The 15,818-nt window shown below is 39.1% G+C and overlaps 1 protein-coding gene across 1 annotated transcript in view; it reads left to right on the top strand.

The window, feature by feature from the left end:
• The first annotated feature begins 10 nt into the window (after nt 1-10).
• Nucleotides 11-15,818, top strand: part of FAM91A1 (family with sequence similarity 91 member A1) — a 30,250-nt gene continuing 14,442 nt past the window's right edge. The window contains exons 1-14 of the mRNA XM_026074645.1: nt 11-112; nt 2,603-2,687; nt 3,366-3,517; nt 4,439-4,496; nt 6,236-6,303; nt 7,570-7,683; nt 8,806-8,896; nt 11,167-11,229; nt 12,281-12,387; nt 13,194-13,232; nt 13,347-13,459; nt 14,368-14,486; nt 14,918-15,030; nt 15,242-15,328. Coding sequence (XP_025930430.1) covers nt 41-112; nt 2,603-2,687; nt 3,366-3,517; nt 4,439-4,496; nt 6,236-6,303; nt 7,570-7,683; nt 8,806-8,896; nt 11,167-11,229; nt 12,281-12,387; nt 13,194-13,232; nt 13,347-13,459; nt 14,368-14,486; nt 14,918-15,030; nt 15,242-15,328 — 1,281 coding nt within the window. The 5' untranslated portion in view covers nt 11-40. The remainder of the gene's footprint in view (nt 113-2,602; nt 2,688-3,365; nt 3,518-4,438; nt 4,497-6,235; nt 6,304-7,569; nt 7,684-8,805; nt 8,897-11,166; nt 11,230-12,280; nt 12,388-13,193; nt 13,233-13,346; nt 13,460-14,367; nt 14,487-14,917; nt 15,031-15,241; nt 15,329-15,818) is intronic.

Genomic DNA, 15,818 nt, shown 5'->3' with positions numbered 1-15,818 from the left:
GGGGCAGGGCGGAGCGGCGGCGCCGCGGCCCCTCCTCGCCATGAACATCGACGTGGAGTTCCACATCCGCCACAACTACCCCTGGGGGCGGCTGCCGGCCAGCGTCAAGCAGGTACCGCCGCGCCGCGGGCTGCCCCGCTGGCTCCCTCCCGGCCCGCCGCCGCGGGGGGCGCGGGGACCAGGGGCGCTCGGTGTGGGGCCCCTCTGCGGGGAGAGGGGGACGTGGGGGCATGTGGGGTTTCTCTGTGGGGAGAGGGTGCGTGGGGCCCCTCTGTGGGGAGAGGGGGACATGGGGGCGTGTGGGGTTTCTCTGTGGGGACATGGTGTGTGGGCCCCTCTGCAGGGAGAGGGGGACATGGGGGCATGTGGGGTTTCTCTGTGGGGAGAGGGGGACGTGAGGGCGTGTGGGGTTTCTCTGTGGGGAGAGGGTGCGTGGGGCCCCTCTGTGGGGAGAGGGGGGCGTGAGGGCGTGTGGGGCTTCTCTGTGGGGAGAGGGTGCGTGGGGCCCCTCTGTGGGGAGAGGGGGACATGGGGGCATGTGGGGTTTCTCTGCGGGGAGAGGGGGACATGGAGGCGTGTGGGGTTTCTCTGGGGAGAGTGCGTGTGGGGTTCCTCTGCAGGGGGAGGGGAACATGGAGGTGTGCAGGGTTTCTCTGTGGGGACATGAGGGTGTGTGGGGCCCCTCTGTGGGAAGAGGGGGATGTGGGGGCATGCAGGATTTCCTTGTGGGGAGAGGATGTGCGGGATCTGTGGAGTCTCTCTCTGGTTGGGGGGGGGCATTGGGGTGTGTAGACTCCTTCTGCGGGAAGTGGGGTGTATGGGGACGTGTGAGGACCCTCTGTGGGGGGGGGGATGTGGGGGTGTGTGGGGCCTCCCTGTGGGGAGGAGGGGAGTAGGGATGTGTGCGAGGGGGTCCCCTTGTGGGAGAGGGAGCATGGGGGTGCATGTGGGTCTCCCTGTGAGGAGAGAGGGGTTATAGGGGCATGTGTGGGTCTCTCCGCAGGGAGAGGGATTTGGGTGTGTCAGGCCTCTCCGTGGGGAGAGGGGGGCGTGGGGGGGGTGTCAGGCCTCTCCATGGGATGCTCACACAGACGTAGGACAAGTGGAGGCAGGTTTCCCCTGGCCGCCCCTGGACAGCGCAAGGTGAACCAGGCCGGGTGTCATCCCAGAGCCTCGTGCTGCCCTGGGCTTTGGCAGTCGGGCAGCTGTGGCAGCGGGTGGCTTGTGGAAACGAAAACCTCATGAAATCTTGATTTGCCAGGTTTAATGGGCCTCTGACAGCCTGGGGGAGATACTGTGTCAAGTCAAAAGGGAGGTTCTCTTCTCGTCTCCAAAGTGTTAGGCTGCTTGAAAGCAGATACTGAAAAATAATTCCTGCTCTTGTACAGGAGAAAGGATGGAGAGGATGAATAGTGGCTCTAGATCCTGAATAATTGAATTCCTTGAGTTTGAGACTTCAGGAGCTAGTCTGTAAGAGGAACATGAATGATGTTTCCTGTTTAGCTGCCCAACTGAGTACCATACTGTTGTCTAAGAGATTCGGGGTAGCAATACACTTGTGTTTAATTCATTATTTTATTTAATGTAACTTCTGGAATACCATTTTGTTTAGTTTTAGAATAGTCTTTTCTTTTCTTTTCTTTTCTTTTCTTTTCTTTTCTTTTCTTTTCTTTTCTTTTCTTTTCTTTTCTTTTCCTTGGAGCCCTCTTTGGATATTTAATCAATTACAGACTCTGTGATGCCAAGTGTTTCTTTTCTAATACATGATTCTGGAGCATATGGGTCAACTTACTTGCTCTAATGTTTATCCCATATATGCAGTGAAGTAGTACCCTTGTATCCAAGTTTTTTCTTTTATTATGAACATCGGTTGAGGGAACCAGGAAAAAAAGTCTCACTTCTTAGCAGATACAAAGTAAAAGAATAATATGAAGAATTTTGAGGGGAGAGTTTTTTTGAAATAAGACTTCCAAAATCTCAACTAAAGTGTGCTTTTTTGTTTTTGTTTTTGTTTTTTTTTTTTGCTTCATGATGGTCAAGTAACATACTGCACTTATGCCTTAGTCTTGTGACTTAAGATCACTTGATTGCCCACTTGTGTGAAGCTACAATTGAATTGTTCAATTTTTTTTGTACAGTATAAGATTGTCAGATTCCCCAGTTATGCTACAGTTGAAACTTCATGTCATTCACAATTCTGTGTTTCTGCTACGCAATTTGGGCCAGTTCTTCACGGCTGCGAGACACTGCAAATGCTGAATGCTTTGTATAATGCTTGATGCTTTATATCATTAAAAAGAAGGTTTACAACCTTTCATTTGAAGCTTAGATGTTCTCTTTTTGATCAAAATGGTACTAGAAAAAAAAAATCTAAAGATTGCTTTTTAAATCCACATCTTGTGTGGATGGACCTGTTTAACTAAAGATACTCTTGACCTTTTACACCTACTCTTGACCTCTGAAGATATTATCAGTGTAATGAATTGGGGAACTCCCTAAATAATGACAAGTGTCCACACATGTTTCCTTATAAGATACTTTGCAGTGGTTTAACTAAAAGGAGTTTTATGCATGTCAGCTAAAAGGCTTTTATGTTTTCAAGGGTCTTGGAAACTCTCAGAGGGAATATGAAAGGCAGGTTGTGCTCTACAGCATCCGCAATCAGTTACGATACCGGAATAACTTAGGTGAGTGAAAAAGCGATGTAACTTCTAATTGCTACCTGATTCTTTGTCAAGAAAAGTCTTTTCATCAAGAAAAATCTCAATGTTGAGTTCATTTAGCAGCTTCTCTAAGAAAGTACTTTTTAGGATTACTGAGTTGGAAGATAGAACTGATTTCCTACTGCAGTCATTGCTGAGTTTCTAGTAGTTAAGCTGCCCCATTCAAAAAAGTTAGTCATGTCCTCTGTTAACAGGTCCTAATAAAACAAAGCGTGTCACTAGATGAGTTGCAGACAGACACCCTGACTTGTATGAGTTATTGGCTATGACTTGTTTGTAGAGTTCCCATTTACTTTGCACTGACTGCATCCATTCCTCTTTCCACAGTAGATGGCAGTTCCACTAATTAAAAGATAATTTTCCAGTGCCTGCACGAGATTTGTCTCAGTGGGTCACTCCCTGATAACCTGTGAAATAAACTTGCTCTGTCCTAGTGTGATCCTTTAAGGCCCTGAGTACTTTTATCATATGTAGAAATCCCTGGATGCTGAGTGCCCTGCACCACTCCTTTATTTTGTTTTTAGTTTTCTGTCAGTTGCCATTGTACTGTTTTTAATCCTCTTTTGTTGCTGTGTTTTTAAAATACTTCTTTACTCAAATTTGATAGAACAGTCTAACATTTTTCCTTCCCTTTTCCTGTAGTTAAGCATGTCAAGAAAGATGAGCGCAAATATTATGAAGATCTGTTAAAATACAGTCGAGATCATCTCATGTTGTACCCTTATCATTTGTCTGACATCATGGTAAAAGGTCTGAGGGTAACACCGTTTTCATATTATACAGGCATAATGGAGGTGAGTACAAAACTGCAGCAAGATAAGTTGTATTCTGTCCTAGGAACGTCGGTGATGGCTCTGTAACGCTTGCTAGGCACTGTCGTGTGATCGTTTGCTTTTGGGTAGAGTCTGATAATGAGCCTCAGTAAGGAAAGTTTCTGGAGAACTACTTGTACCTGCATTTTTTTCCCCCCCTCTGTCCCCATAAACCTTTCCAGAACCAGAATTTGTCATATAGAGCTGGGTGGGATTCACTCTTAGGGCAGTCTTTCTCTTTTGACATTTTGAGATCTGTGACTCTTCACTTCAAACTCTTTGTACAAGAAATATCTTCTTCTGTTTGATTAATAAAGCAAGTAGAATTTCCATTTTTAGAAAACGCCACATTTGAACTGATTTTTTGCATTTTGTTCTTTTTCAAAAAGAGCACTTCATTAGAAGCTTTTTCAAAAGCTTGAAGCAGATCCTTTCTATGAGAATTTACTTGGTTCTGTTTTCTGTAAGTGCTCTGGCAACCTTCTTTCATTGGGTATCGTAGCTGTCTTTTTTTTTATTTCCTGTGTATAATGACTGCAGACAGTGTTATGTAGAATAAATTAACAACCAGTTTGTGTTAATATTATTAGCTGTTTCTTGTGCTGTTTTTTCTTGTGTGAAGACAGATAAAAAATTTCATCTTTGTACTGTCAGTCCACATTTTTCTTCTTAAAACTTATATTTGACCCAAGTATCATTTTTGTGTATATAGCTTCTTGTGTAGTGATTACTCAAGTAATTGTCCAGTTTGATAGTTAACTGATTTTAATAGATTTCTATTTTTATTTCAAATTTAAAGAAAATGCAAATAGGCTCAGCTTTTAATGTTGGCTTATATGAAATGGACCTCCCTTTCTGAAAGAATAACTTTCTTGTTTTAACCAAGTTTTCTTGTCTCTTAAGGATATAATGAACAGTGAAAAAAGCTATGATTTATTACCCAACTTTACTGCTGCTGATTGTAAGTATTATCTAGTTGCACTACTGCTTTCAATGAGTTGAAAATATGGAGCTTCTGAAAAAAGATTTGTAGGGTGTCTGTTTGCTTGAAGATAAGTGTGTGAAGGCGTAGAACCATTTAGATAGTGCTTTTAAGGAGAGCATGCTCTCCATGCAGACCTCTGTCCATATGGTTGGCACTGGAATTAGAACAATTTGAGTACAAAGAGATACAGTAGAAAACCTTGTACAACTTCTGTCCTTGCTTGTATGGCATTCCTGCTTGTTTGGACTTCTGGGCGGAAAGTCTAACTGGCCTTTGTGCATCAGCAAGCTGAGCTGCTGAGCCTTTCCTAGTGCGTTTTTGGTATGTAGTGGTCAGAAAGCTTTGGGAGGACACTGGAAGGCTGTCGGCCCTCCTGTGAATCAGTATAGAATAAGGAATGATATACCAGCCCTGAGAGAAAAGAGAACCCAGTGTCTTGCGACACTTCTAGCTGCGCCAAATGTTTTATCCTGCTTTATGTTAGACTGGTGTGGGAATGAGAGGGGGAGATTAGGGGATGATGCCTGAGATGAGAGCAGAAAATCAATCCTCCAGCAAAAGTGTGGCCTCTTCCATTGAACTGGATGAAGGAGAACAGATCGAGAGTGATGCCCTACTGAGAGGTCTTGTAGAGGAAAGCTCAGACTGCTGCCGTGGGGAGAGTGTTAATCAAACCTGAAACTGAGGTGTTGTTAATAATTAAAAGCTTCTTTCCTCATCTTTGGTATGATTTTATGTAGTTCTCCTTTAAGAATGATGTGAAGTCAGGTGAGGAGTAGTTTGCAATTTTTGAAAACAGTCTCAAAAGAGGGTAACTTCAGTTAACTTTAATTCACCCCTATGTCATATTCCCATTGGGAAAATGGCTAAGGAAAAGCTTTTTTCCTCAGCACTGTGTAGCTTGTTGGAAATCCAATGTTATTTGGGAGTATGAAGAGCGGAAAGTCTTCCCCTTCCCCCCCAAAGCACTTCTGTTATTTTAGCAGCAGCTGCAGGTTGGTGACAGTTATAATTAAGTTAAACATCTTTGTTATCATTTTATATTAAAAACTAGTGTCAAACTAGAAAGCTGGACTTAAAACTGAGAGAGAACATGAGCTAAACCCCATGAATAGTTTTCCAGTGTCTTTTCATAATTCCTCACGGGTTGAAGGCTAGAGATTATAGAATTAAATTCTGATTCATTTTAACTCAACTAGAATTTAATCATCTTCCTTAGAGGCTTATGTAGCCTTTTGTGCTTTAATTTTTAGTTTCCAGAGTTCTAATCTAATGCATGGTGAGAGTTTTGTTGGGCAGGTGGGGATGAGGATCCCTATCAGCAAAAACCTGGTACAGCCTTAGTCCTGTTAATTGGAATCAGAGTTATTACATGTTGATGTGAGGCTGGGAGGGGAAGGAGTTGGATTATTCCATGCTACCCTGCGACTGGAGAGATATGGGATGTGTTGCTGTGTGTTTTTTTTGTTTTTTTTTTGTTTGTTTATTCCGTAGAAGTTAAAAAAAAAAAAAAAAAAATGGGGAGAGAGGACCATGTGTATCTGGAAACAGAATCCATCAGATAGAGCTGTATTTAGCTCCATAGATATCCTTTTATTTGGGGAAGAAAGAATAATCACAACTATTATTTTAGAAGTAGGTCTGAGTCTTTCAGGACTGTTTTATGCATCTTCAGCTTAAACCCTAAGAGAAATAAAAACTTACTTATTTTTCAGGTCTGAGACTTCTTGGTATAGGAAGAAATCAGTATATAGATCTAATGAACCAATGTAGGTCTTCAAAAGTAAGTTTGTCTTTAATTTCCCCTCCCTCCATACCCACTGCCCATATGTATCTTTTTTGATGGGAAATGAAGAATGGAAAAATTTCATGGGTCTTATTAATTGAATAGTATGGCTAACCGAATGTAACATAGTGTATTGCTAACTAATTTGGGGTTTTTTTGAACTTACTAAAGAGATTTTTAATTTTAAATCAAAATAAAGCAAACAAGGACATATTCAGCTCTACATCTCTCTTACTTATATTTTCAGAACTATGTTTGGTCTGGGGCACCAAAGGTGTCTCCTGGCCACTAGAAGCGTGGAATAATGCTATTGGTTCTGGAAGAATTATTCCATATTGCTATGGGTGCAGTTGAGAACAGATTTAATTCTGGGACAATCCTTCAAGTAGCTGTAAATTTTTATGGTGTGTATGTTGTTCTCTAAGACTGCATTGATGAGTCTGAACAAACATCCTTGTATGTGCATGTGAACATGTGCTCCTGTGAAAACATTGTAGTTACTGTTGATATGACTAGGCCCTTCAGTTTGAAACAGCTCCTTCCTTTCTTCAGAAAACTTCTAAGTGTGGCTTCAGTAGGATCACGTTGCTCCTTTAAACAAAAGTGTATTTTTCAAAATATTGAGAGACTGAAGTTGATAGAACAAACCAAATTGTCATGGATATAGAATGGAAGAGGAGAAAGTTAGGTGTGTAAATAAACAATAACATTTATCTTTTCTTTCTTGAACTGAAATTTACTGCGCTTTCACAGCACCATGCTAATGTGCTGTGGTCTAATGCTAATGTGAATGTGGTCTACTTCTTGTCTTTAGTCAGTGCTTTTTAAGACCGTTGAATTTTTCCTTTAAAATACTCTATTTGTATACCTCATTTGCTGTGCTGTCTTGCATCTTCACAGCCGAAAGTGTCATAAATACTTTAAATTTGGGGTTGATTCTAGTGTATTTGAGTAGTGTGGTTTTAATAAGTGAACACATGATACAGATTTATGTGAGCATTTAAGAATAGCATATGTAAATAATTTTTTTCTTCCCATTTTCGTCCGATTTGAGGGAGGGGAGAACACATTTGTTTCTGAACAAGTATGTACTTTTACTAAATGGCAAGGTTAATAATATATTTATGCGTGTTCAGTCTGTGAATATAAGGTACTAAAATGTACTTAACCATCAGCTTATATAAAGTAAAGGGAAATAATAACATCTCTTTGCACATGTGAGATGCTACTTATTACTATCTCAAATGGACTGTACCACTGCAGAAATTTTTCAGAAGGAAAACTGCTCGTGATCTGTTACCTGTGAAACCTGTGGAGATTGCTATAGAGGCTTGGTGGGTTGTGCAGTCTGGCTACATCACAGAGGATGACATCAAGGTACTTTAATATATTTTAAATCTTTAATTTTGGTTAAATACTGAGAGTCTCTGAAAACAGGGGCTTTGCTTTGTATCTTCTAAACAAAGACTGTATTACAAATTTATAATAATTTTTTTTATGGCAATAGAGATTGGAGCTAATGGAAATTACATATTGTTTTCTTTGGCATATTCTGCCCTCTTCCTTCTTTGTGCTTCTTGGGTTGCATACCATCAGGTAGTGCTGAGGTTATTACGCATCAGCCAATCTGTTGTAGCTGATGTGTGTTCTTTTAATTTGTAGGGAACAAGTGACAATGTGTTTTCTTAAATTTCATATTTAAGCCCTGACAACTCAGTTTTGAATGAATCTTCATCTTCATTATAATTATGAATATTAGTGGACTTTTTTGATATGTATTTTCTTCATTTCTCCTCCTCATGTCTCCTTACTTTTCCTTGTTTGCACATGAAAATCTTTTGTGCTGACTTACAAGGTCACTAAATGCTTCATCCCCATTCTACTTCCCTTCTCCCAGTTTCTGCCTACAAGAAATTGCCAAACTCTTCACATTGAAGGTCAGCTAGTCATTTGACGTATGCTCTCTGTTTAATTCCTTCTATGTAAGTTTTTTGTTTAGTTTGGAACATATTTAAAGCCATGGTGGAATTTTTTGTTTGGCTACTACAGGGAATATCTTGGACACTGATTATTTCTAGACAGATATTCTGACATCCCTTCAACTCAAAATAGTTACCTGAAGCAAATTACTCTGAAACTGGAATTGACCTCTTCCTAAAATGCTTCCAGTTGTGTAGCTGAACACTCAGTTCAGAAGCTTTAAAGAGCAAACATGTATTTTACAGTGGACTTTACTTGCCAAATGCCTGAAATTTGTCCAATTAAATATTGTTCCTTGAGCATGTATAACTTTGGGCAGGGGCAAGAGTAAAGATTTCAGACTTTAACAAGAACTCCAGTGAACTCTTCCTCAGTGCAAGCATTTTGATTAAGAACATTGTTGCAGAAATGAGTCTATGCATCTGAAATAATACAATAAAAAAAGTTTTAGTTTCAAATTGGTCATAATTAATATCACAATATAAGAGGTAACAATCTAACATAATTTCTTTTACCTAGATTTGTACTACATCTGAGAAATCTGCTATTGATAAGATAATTGATTCAGGTCCTCAGCTTGCTGGTTCGCTAGACTTCAATGTAGTTCACAGTAAGTGTTTAATCAATGTGGCTTTTCTGTTTGTAGATCTTGCTCAGTAAATTTTGAGACTAGTGTCTGAAAGCTAGTAATAAAAGGGATGTAGACAGCTGAAGCATAAAGAGGGTGTGGAGGAAAATATTCAAGAGCTTGTACAGACTGCAGTCTCCGTCTTGTAAATGGTTTAATAGTAAGTCTTTGGCAACTGTTGCTCTGTTACTGTTTAAAATGATTCAGCAAATTTCTCCTGTAGAACATGACAGTAAAGATTGTGTAGTGGGTAGAGGGGAAGGATGGGAGAAACTAGAAAAGAAAATGTCAGCGTTAGTAATCCTAGATGCTAAAAATTCACTGCTCAGTCTTCAAAGAAGAAGAGTTTTTGGAATTTAGTACTGTTTGAACACCATCTTAAATGGGGCTTAAACCTGAGAGGCTGTCTTATTTCTCAGAGGTCTGCAGCTGTTGCTGAAAAGTTGTGTGCATGTGTGTCTCCTTGTTTCAGTATAACAAGTGCTAGATATAGAAAAATCCTGGTAGTTAAGAGAGGACAAATTCACTGACAAACTCTCTTCCTTGAGAGCTCTGCTTGTAAATGTTTGGTTTACTACAAGCAATCAGATCTGTGCACTGTGCTTTTCTTAAGAAATTTTGGTGCAATTCTACTGCCCGCTAGTGAAACGGAACAAAACCTGTAGAAAAAGTGAGGTAGGTGCTCAAGTGGATCTGAAACAGTGCAGGGTTTAAGAAAATTTGAATTTGGAAAATACTTAGTGATCATCTTTATACATGGCCTGATGCTGCTTATGTTGGAGAGGCTTACAACTTAGTGGGCAAATAGGTTTAGAAGAATCTGTCCCTAATTCTTGAGTGGAAAAAGTATGTCCAGCCAATTAATGTAATAGACTGTTAGTAAGGTAGGATTTTAAGGGAGAAGAGGGCTGGCTGGTCCAAACTCTGATGGCATTTAAGGTAAGGTAAGTCAGAGTGCATCAGCTGTGAGAGCTGAATCTCAGCTCTGAAGGAGCCACACAGTAAAGCACCCTTAGCAGGATGATGGCTTGTAATGTCATCCTCATTCATTAAAGCAGGTCTGTTGATACACATAGGTTTGCATATCGGAGTATGTGTCATTGCTCGTGCTCAACAACGACTGTGACAGCATGAGCTCAGGTTGACTGTTGGTGTACTGCAGACATCTTATTTAAGCACTGACTAGAGGGGTCGTAATTTTACTGTGGTTTATAGCTGTGCCATGGGCTAAGTGCGTGTGTGTTGAAACATCATGATAATTCAACTTCAGGAGTCTAATAACATTTCACCTGAGGACTGTTGGTGGCCTTCCTCCCTGCTATACTGAATATGGTGTAGATGGACTGATGTTGGGTGACATCAAAGAAGCAACTGATAATAAATTGGGCCAATTGTATACTGTGTGATGTAGCTTTATGCTTTATTATCAGAGTACCGCTGTTACAGAATGCTAAGATAACTACGCTGAAGTGTTTTGCTCTTCCTTAAAAATTTCTCTTTGGATTATCTACTCTGCAGAGCTCAGATGAGATGCTGAGTGCTCAAATTAGTCTCATATGGGACTAAAGTGACATTTAAAGTCTACCATATTCTTGCCTTTATTGTATGCATGCCTCTCTGTATCTGGTGCACCTTTGCTGATGCCTTGTGCTGAAGTGCTCCAGAATTTATTTTTGTAGTTGGATGAAACACTTTTCATGAAGGACGTGTGTGGGAAGGATGTGTGAGGACCATCAGAACTCACATGATTTAGTTCTTACCCTCGCTACAAAATGTGCAAGTTCCAGCCTGAGTTAGGGCAGGACCAAAATGTGGCCAGCATCCTCAGCTGACAAACTTAGTTCAGGGTAAAAACACTGTCAAACTAATCAAATTCTTCTTGACAGTACAGAGATGATAGTGAAAGCCAAGTTAACTTTCAGGCAGAGACATACTGATCTTTCTGTCAAATGCAGCTGCTTCAATTTCTGGTCATTCTTCTGTGCCCTTTTCTATTTGGTCTCTATTGTCCTAGAAGTAGATGTAGAGCTTCAAATGTATTGCACCAGGCGGCAAGTAAAAGAGCTCTGTTTTAGGTTGGCATATGTTTAATGTTAAATGTGGTTTATTGTTTCATGCATTGCAAAGTAATATTCTACTGTGGAGGCTATTAAGTTGTTGTTTTTAATTCTGCGTTGACTGAGGAAGTTGACTTGTATCATTAGTACCCTGGATAATGCTTTTTGTAAAATGGTGTGCTTTTATTTGTAAAGGCTTGTATAACAAAGGATTTATTTACCTCGATGTACCAATATCTGATGACAGCTGTATAGCAGGTAAGTAAATAATTTAATGTATAATACCTGTCTTTTCTTATATTAATTTCGTTTATCCTGTAATTTTCTTTCTTGGAAGCTGCTTGTCTGTGTGCATGAGTTTGCTTCAACAAATCACCGAGCTATGAGAATTTTTCCCAATCAAATGTTTTTCAAGTGTATTAAAACATTGTCTTTATGGTATATAGGATTTATTTCAATTTGAGTTCTCATATTATTTCATATACATAATTACATAAAATGAGATACTCTTAAAGATTTATGGCATGATTTAGTAAGTACCCTCCCATATATCTGTAACGAAAAGGAAGAATAGTATGAAGAAATGTAATTGGCTTGTCAAAAGGGCATGGGTTTTGACTCCTATCTTCTAGAGAGATGCAACTTATTTTTTCTTCTTTTTTAATAGATATCAGTTCCATCCTTCATAGTCTTGTCACCCCAATTAATGTGCTGGGTACACAGGAGCTTAAACTAACACAGCACATGGCTGCCCTTTGAACTACTCATTATGCTATACTAGGTCTCAGGAGTTTCTGAATTCAGTGTAATCTGCAGAGACCTAAATGATCTGGAAGCTGGCCATGCAGAAGTACCTGTCATTGCTGTAGTAGAGATCAGTTAGGCAAAAGTCCTCTAAGTACAAGAGAGTTACTGCTTAGATACTAGCTTTGGGATTCTCAGCTCTGGAGCTTTTTCTTCTTTTTCAGTCAGAACCGAGATTTACTCTCCATTCACATTACAAAGCCAGCCCTTTCCCTAGAAATTTTTGGGACAGGTGACTGGGAATTATCTATAGAGGATGAGCTGGAGTCTGCAAGGCTGAGGCAAGATAGAGTAGCTTTAGTTTTTACTTTTCTCAAGATGATGGGAGAATTTTAAATGTAAATACTGTATAAACTACCTTTAGGCTTTTATTTTTTGAAACTCTGGGAAAACCTCAAAATTACAGGCATCATGAAAATGAAATAGTGTAAATTTATTTTTCTGTTCTTAAGCAGATTGAAAATGGAAGTGACCAAATTGTAATCTTGCAAGTAATTCTTTTCAGTGCCACCACTTGAAGGTTTTGTGATGAACAGAGTGCAAGGTGATTACTTTGAAACTCTCCTCTACAAGATATTTGTTTCAATAGATGAGCACACTAATGTGGCAGAGGTAAGTAAAACTTAGCTTGTGTCAGGGAGACAGGAAAACCTGAAAGGGTCCAAAGCACACTGGTGAAATGCTTATGGAAGAGAGATGGATAAATACCAACTGGCTTTGTTTAGATGTATCATTAGGTTTGGAAGATTTGAGATCCAACTTGTTTCTTTAATCTTGGATGTAACTTATCGTTCTGCAAGCCAAATGTATACCAAATGGATAATCAGTGAAGCAGCCCTATCACTTGAAGTGAATTTATACAGGGTTATACATGTAGGCTATTTTATTCCAATTGAAATTGGAATAGAGTCTATTTTCTCTCTGTTCTAAGCAGATTGGTTCTGTTTTGCTAATGTGATTAAAAAAAAAAAAAGAATTTTTCTCTGACATTGAAAACATGCAGGGAGCTGGCTTAAAGTAGGAAAATAACTTTTACACAAGTATTTATAACTTTAATATGAGAAATATGTTTTTATAAGGTCCAGTTCTCAAAACTCTGTGAATTAGTTTCTGAAAAATACCTGTTAAACACAGCTGGGATTTATTTTCCTCTTTGCCTGTCTTCTGATATAAATAATTATCCCAGAAATTGCACAATGGAACACAACCTCATATTTCTTTTGTATGCTTTGAAGTGGAACAATTATGAGATTTCATCCCTTTTTTCCATTACTTTTGGTGAAGACAAAATTGTTCCTCCTAGTACAGGTTGTTTTTAAAAACAACATCCCTTCCCCCCACACCTCTAAAAACTCACAAGTGATAATTACTTTGGATTGTTTTTTCTGGATTGTTGATTCTTTGCTTTTGCTTTTTAGCTTGCAAATGTTTTAGAGATTGACTTATCTTTAGTAAAGGTATGTATGGATAATACATCTGTTACTTGATGTAAAAAGTTCAGTCTTTTAACCTGGCTTCATAGATGGGTTTTATATTGTAGTTCCTTATTATATTTATGTGTGTTTCTTCAGAATGCTGTGTCCATGTATTGTCGGTTAGGCTTTGCACATAAAAAAGGCCAAGTAATAAACCTGGATCATCTTCATCCATCGTGGAAGAATGTTCCTTCGGTAAATAGACTGAAGTAAGTGTCTCCATTCTTGCACAAACCTCCTTTTTGATTAAAGAGAAAACTAGAACCTAAATATGATTATAGAGCTGTTGGTTGCTTTCTTTTGACTTCTGCAGTAAGTCATCTCATTTGACTTTCTAATATATGTAATGAGAAGAATAATTGATTACCTCTGTAACCCGAGGATAAGGAGTGGTAAATTACCCTGTAAGTTCAATGTACTACTTCTATTGCTCTTACTTAGTGTTGGCTTTTTGACCTTTAAATAAACAGTCGCTCACTCTAAAGCAAATGCACACTTGTCTGCTTCAAATGTCCTGGGGCCAGAAACAACAGCTACTGTGGTAGTACAGAGACAGTGTCTCGTGCTGCTGCTGTCAGTGAATGTGCACATGTTGTTTGCTTACTGTGAGGTAGCATTGTAGTTCTGGCAGCGACAGCCTGAAAAAAAATATTGTGTCTGTATAAAATCCTGGGGATGTGATGTTAATCTTCATCAACAGCAGGCTCTCTGAGCTGGAGAGCCAGGCTGTATTACTTAAGAAATGTAAGGCACTTTGTTTAGTCCAATTTTTATCGGTCCATTTAAAACAACCACTATGCCTGAGCTTTCTTTAATGTTAACTTGGACTGTCAGGCCAAAGCAAATTAGATTTTTCCATTGGATTTTTCTTGAAAGGTGATGGTTTGATCTTCAGATCTCTTGTTCAAAACCCAACATTTTCAAAACTCGGAACAAGCTTTTCTGTTAAAGCTAAGGCAGGACTTTGAGGGCATCAAGCGGGACTGGTCTAGGGCTTGGAAGTATTGAAAGCGATGTATCAGGCTTGCCTATGCACAGAGTACTAGCACTGGAAGGCAGAGCTACTTCTTCAGTGCTACAGTGACCAATAGATGTGGATTTTAATTCACATTAATAGGAGTACTTTGGATCCTCAAAAGATGCTGCTTTCATGGGACAGTGGGGAAAACAGAAGTCCTATACAGGAAGCTGGATCATCAGCCACAGATACAGATACCAACAGTCAAGATGATCCAGGTTAGCACTAACAGTGAACTTAATACATTAGGATCAATTATTTATAGAGGGCCATAAGCTGTAAAGGAGTCTAGAAACAGATGAAACACATAGATTGTGTTGATCCTTTTTTGCATGGTATAAAGTGGGACAGGTGGTGTCTATTGCTTGGTTCAAAATTCTTCAGCCTCGTCTTCAGAAAGAAGCTATTTAGCTAATCTGTATTATGGATATTAATAAACACGAAGTTATCAACTTCAAAATTAAAATTTGAATTAATCAATACTTTAGTAATAAGAAGGAAATTCTGTTGGAATGACAAGAAAATTCTGTTGTAATCTATAACATCTAAGGGTTTGGGGGTTCTGGCTTGTAATATATTTATGACTTAAACTTGATGATTTTGTATTTAAATAAAACAAACATAATCTTTTTTTGTTGTTCTTTATTAGCTGACACAGCCAGTGTGAGCAGCCTGAATCTGTCTAGTGGGCACACAAAGCGTATTGCCTTCCTGTTCGATTCCACTCTCACTGCCTTTTTAATGATGGGAAATCTTTCACCAGTATGTCAAAATTGTTCAATCTATTATGCCAAGAACAAATATATAGAAGGTCTAAAATATTTTGACTTCAGTATAATACAGCTTTGTTTATTTTAGAAACACATATTAATTGTTTAGAGAATAAGGAACACTTTTGTTTAATAAAAATTTTTGCTTGCCCATTCATTCCCTTCTTTTAGAGAATTAGGACAGTTTTGTTTTGTTGTTTCAGAACTTGAAAAGTCATGCAGTCACCATGTTTGAAGTTGGGAAACTGTCAGATGAGTCTCTTGACAGTTTCTTGGTGGAGCTGGAAAAGGTAATCTGTTAAATGTGTAGCCAGATTTTTTTTTCAGCACTTAAGTGTAAAGGGAGAAAAAAAACCTCACAATATTTTCCTTTGTACGACTGCCTTAGGAACCTCTTTTAGCAATACAACAATAGGAACACAAACTTGACCGTACTGAATCCAAGTGGCTCAGTTAAAATTTTGCTTATTCCTGGCATTTATGCCTGCAGTGGTTTTCAGGGATGCACTGCGAATGTGGCGTGAGTTCAAGAACTGCATTTGTCCAAGTCTGTGTATATGCATACCTCCATTAGGGCTTGCTAAATGGAAATCACTTTCTTTTTGGTAAGATGTTAATATTTCTGAAGTGGTGCACATGTTTTTTGTAGAAGAAATTGACCATTATTTGCTGGAATGTTTAACCTATCCTCTTTTTAAGATAATTCTGCTGTTCTTAAATTATGTAGAAGGACTGTGCTGTTAATTACAGTATCCTTTTTTTTTTTTTTTTTTTTTTTCA

This window comes from Apteryx rowi, unplaced genomic scaffold (genome assembly GCF_003343035.1).
Source record: "Apteryx rowi isolate R43461 unplaced genomic scaffold, aptRow1 scaffold_394, whole genome shotgun sequence".
NCBI lineage: Eukaryota > Metazoa > Chordata > Aves > Apterygiformes > Apterygidae > Apteryx > Apteryx rowi.
This window is presented reverse-complemented; position numbering and strand designations above follow the sequence as displayed.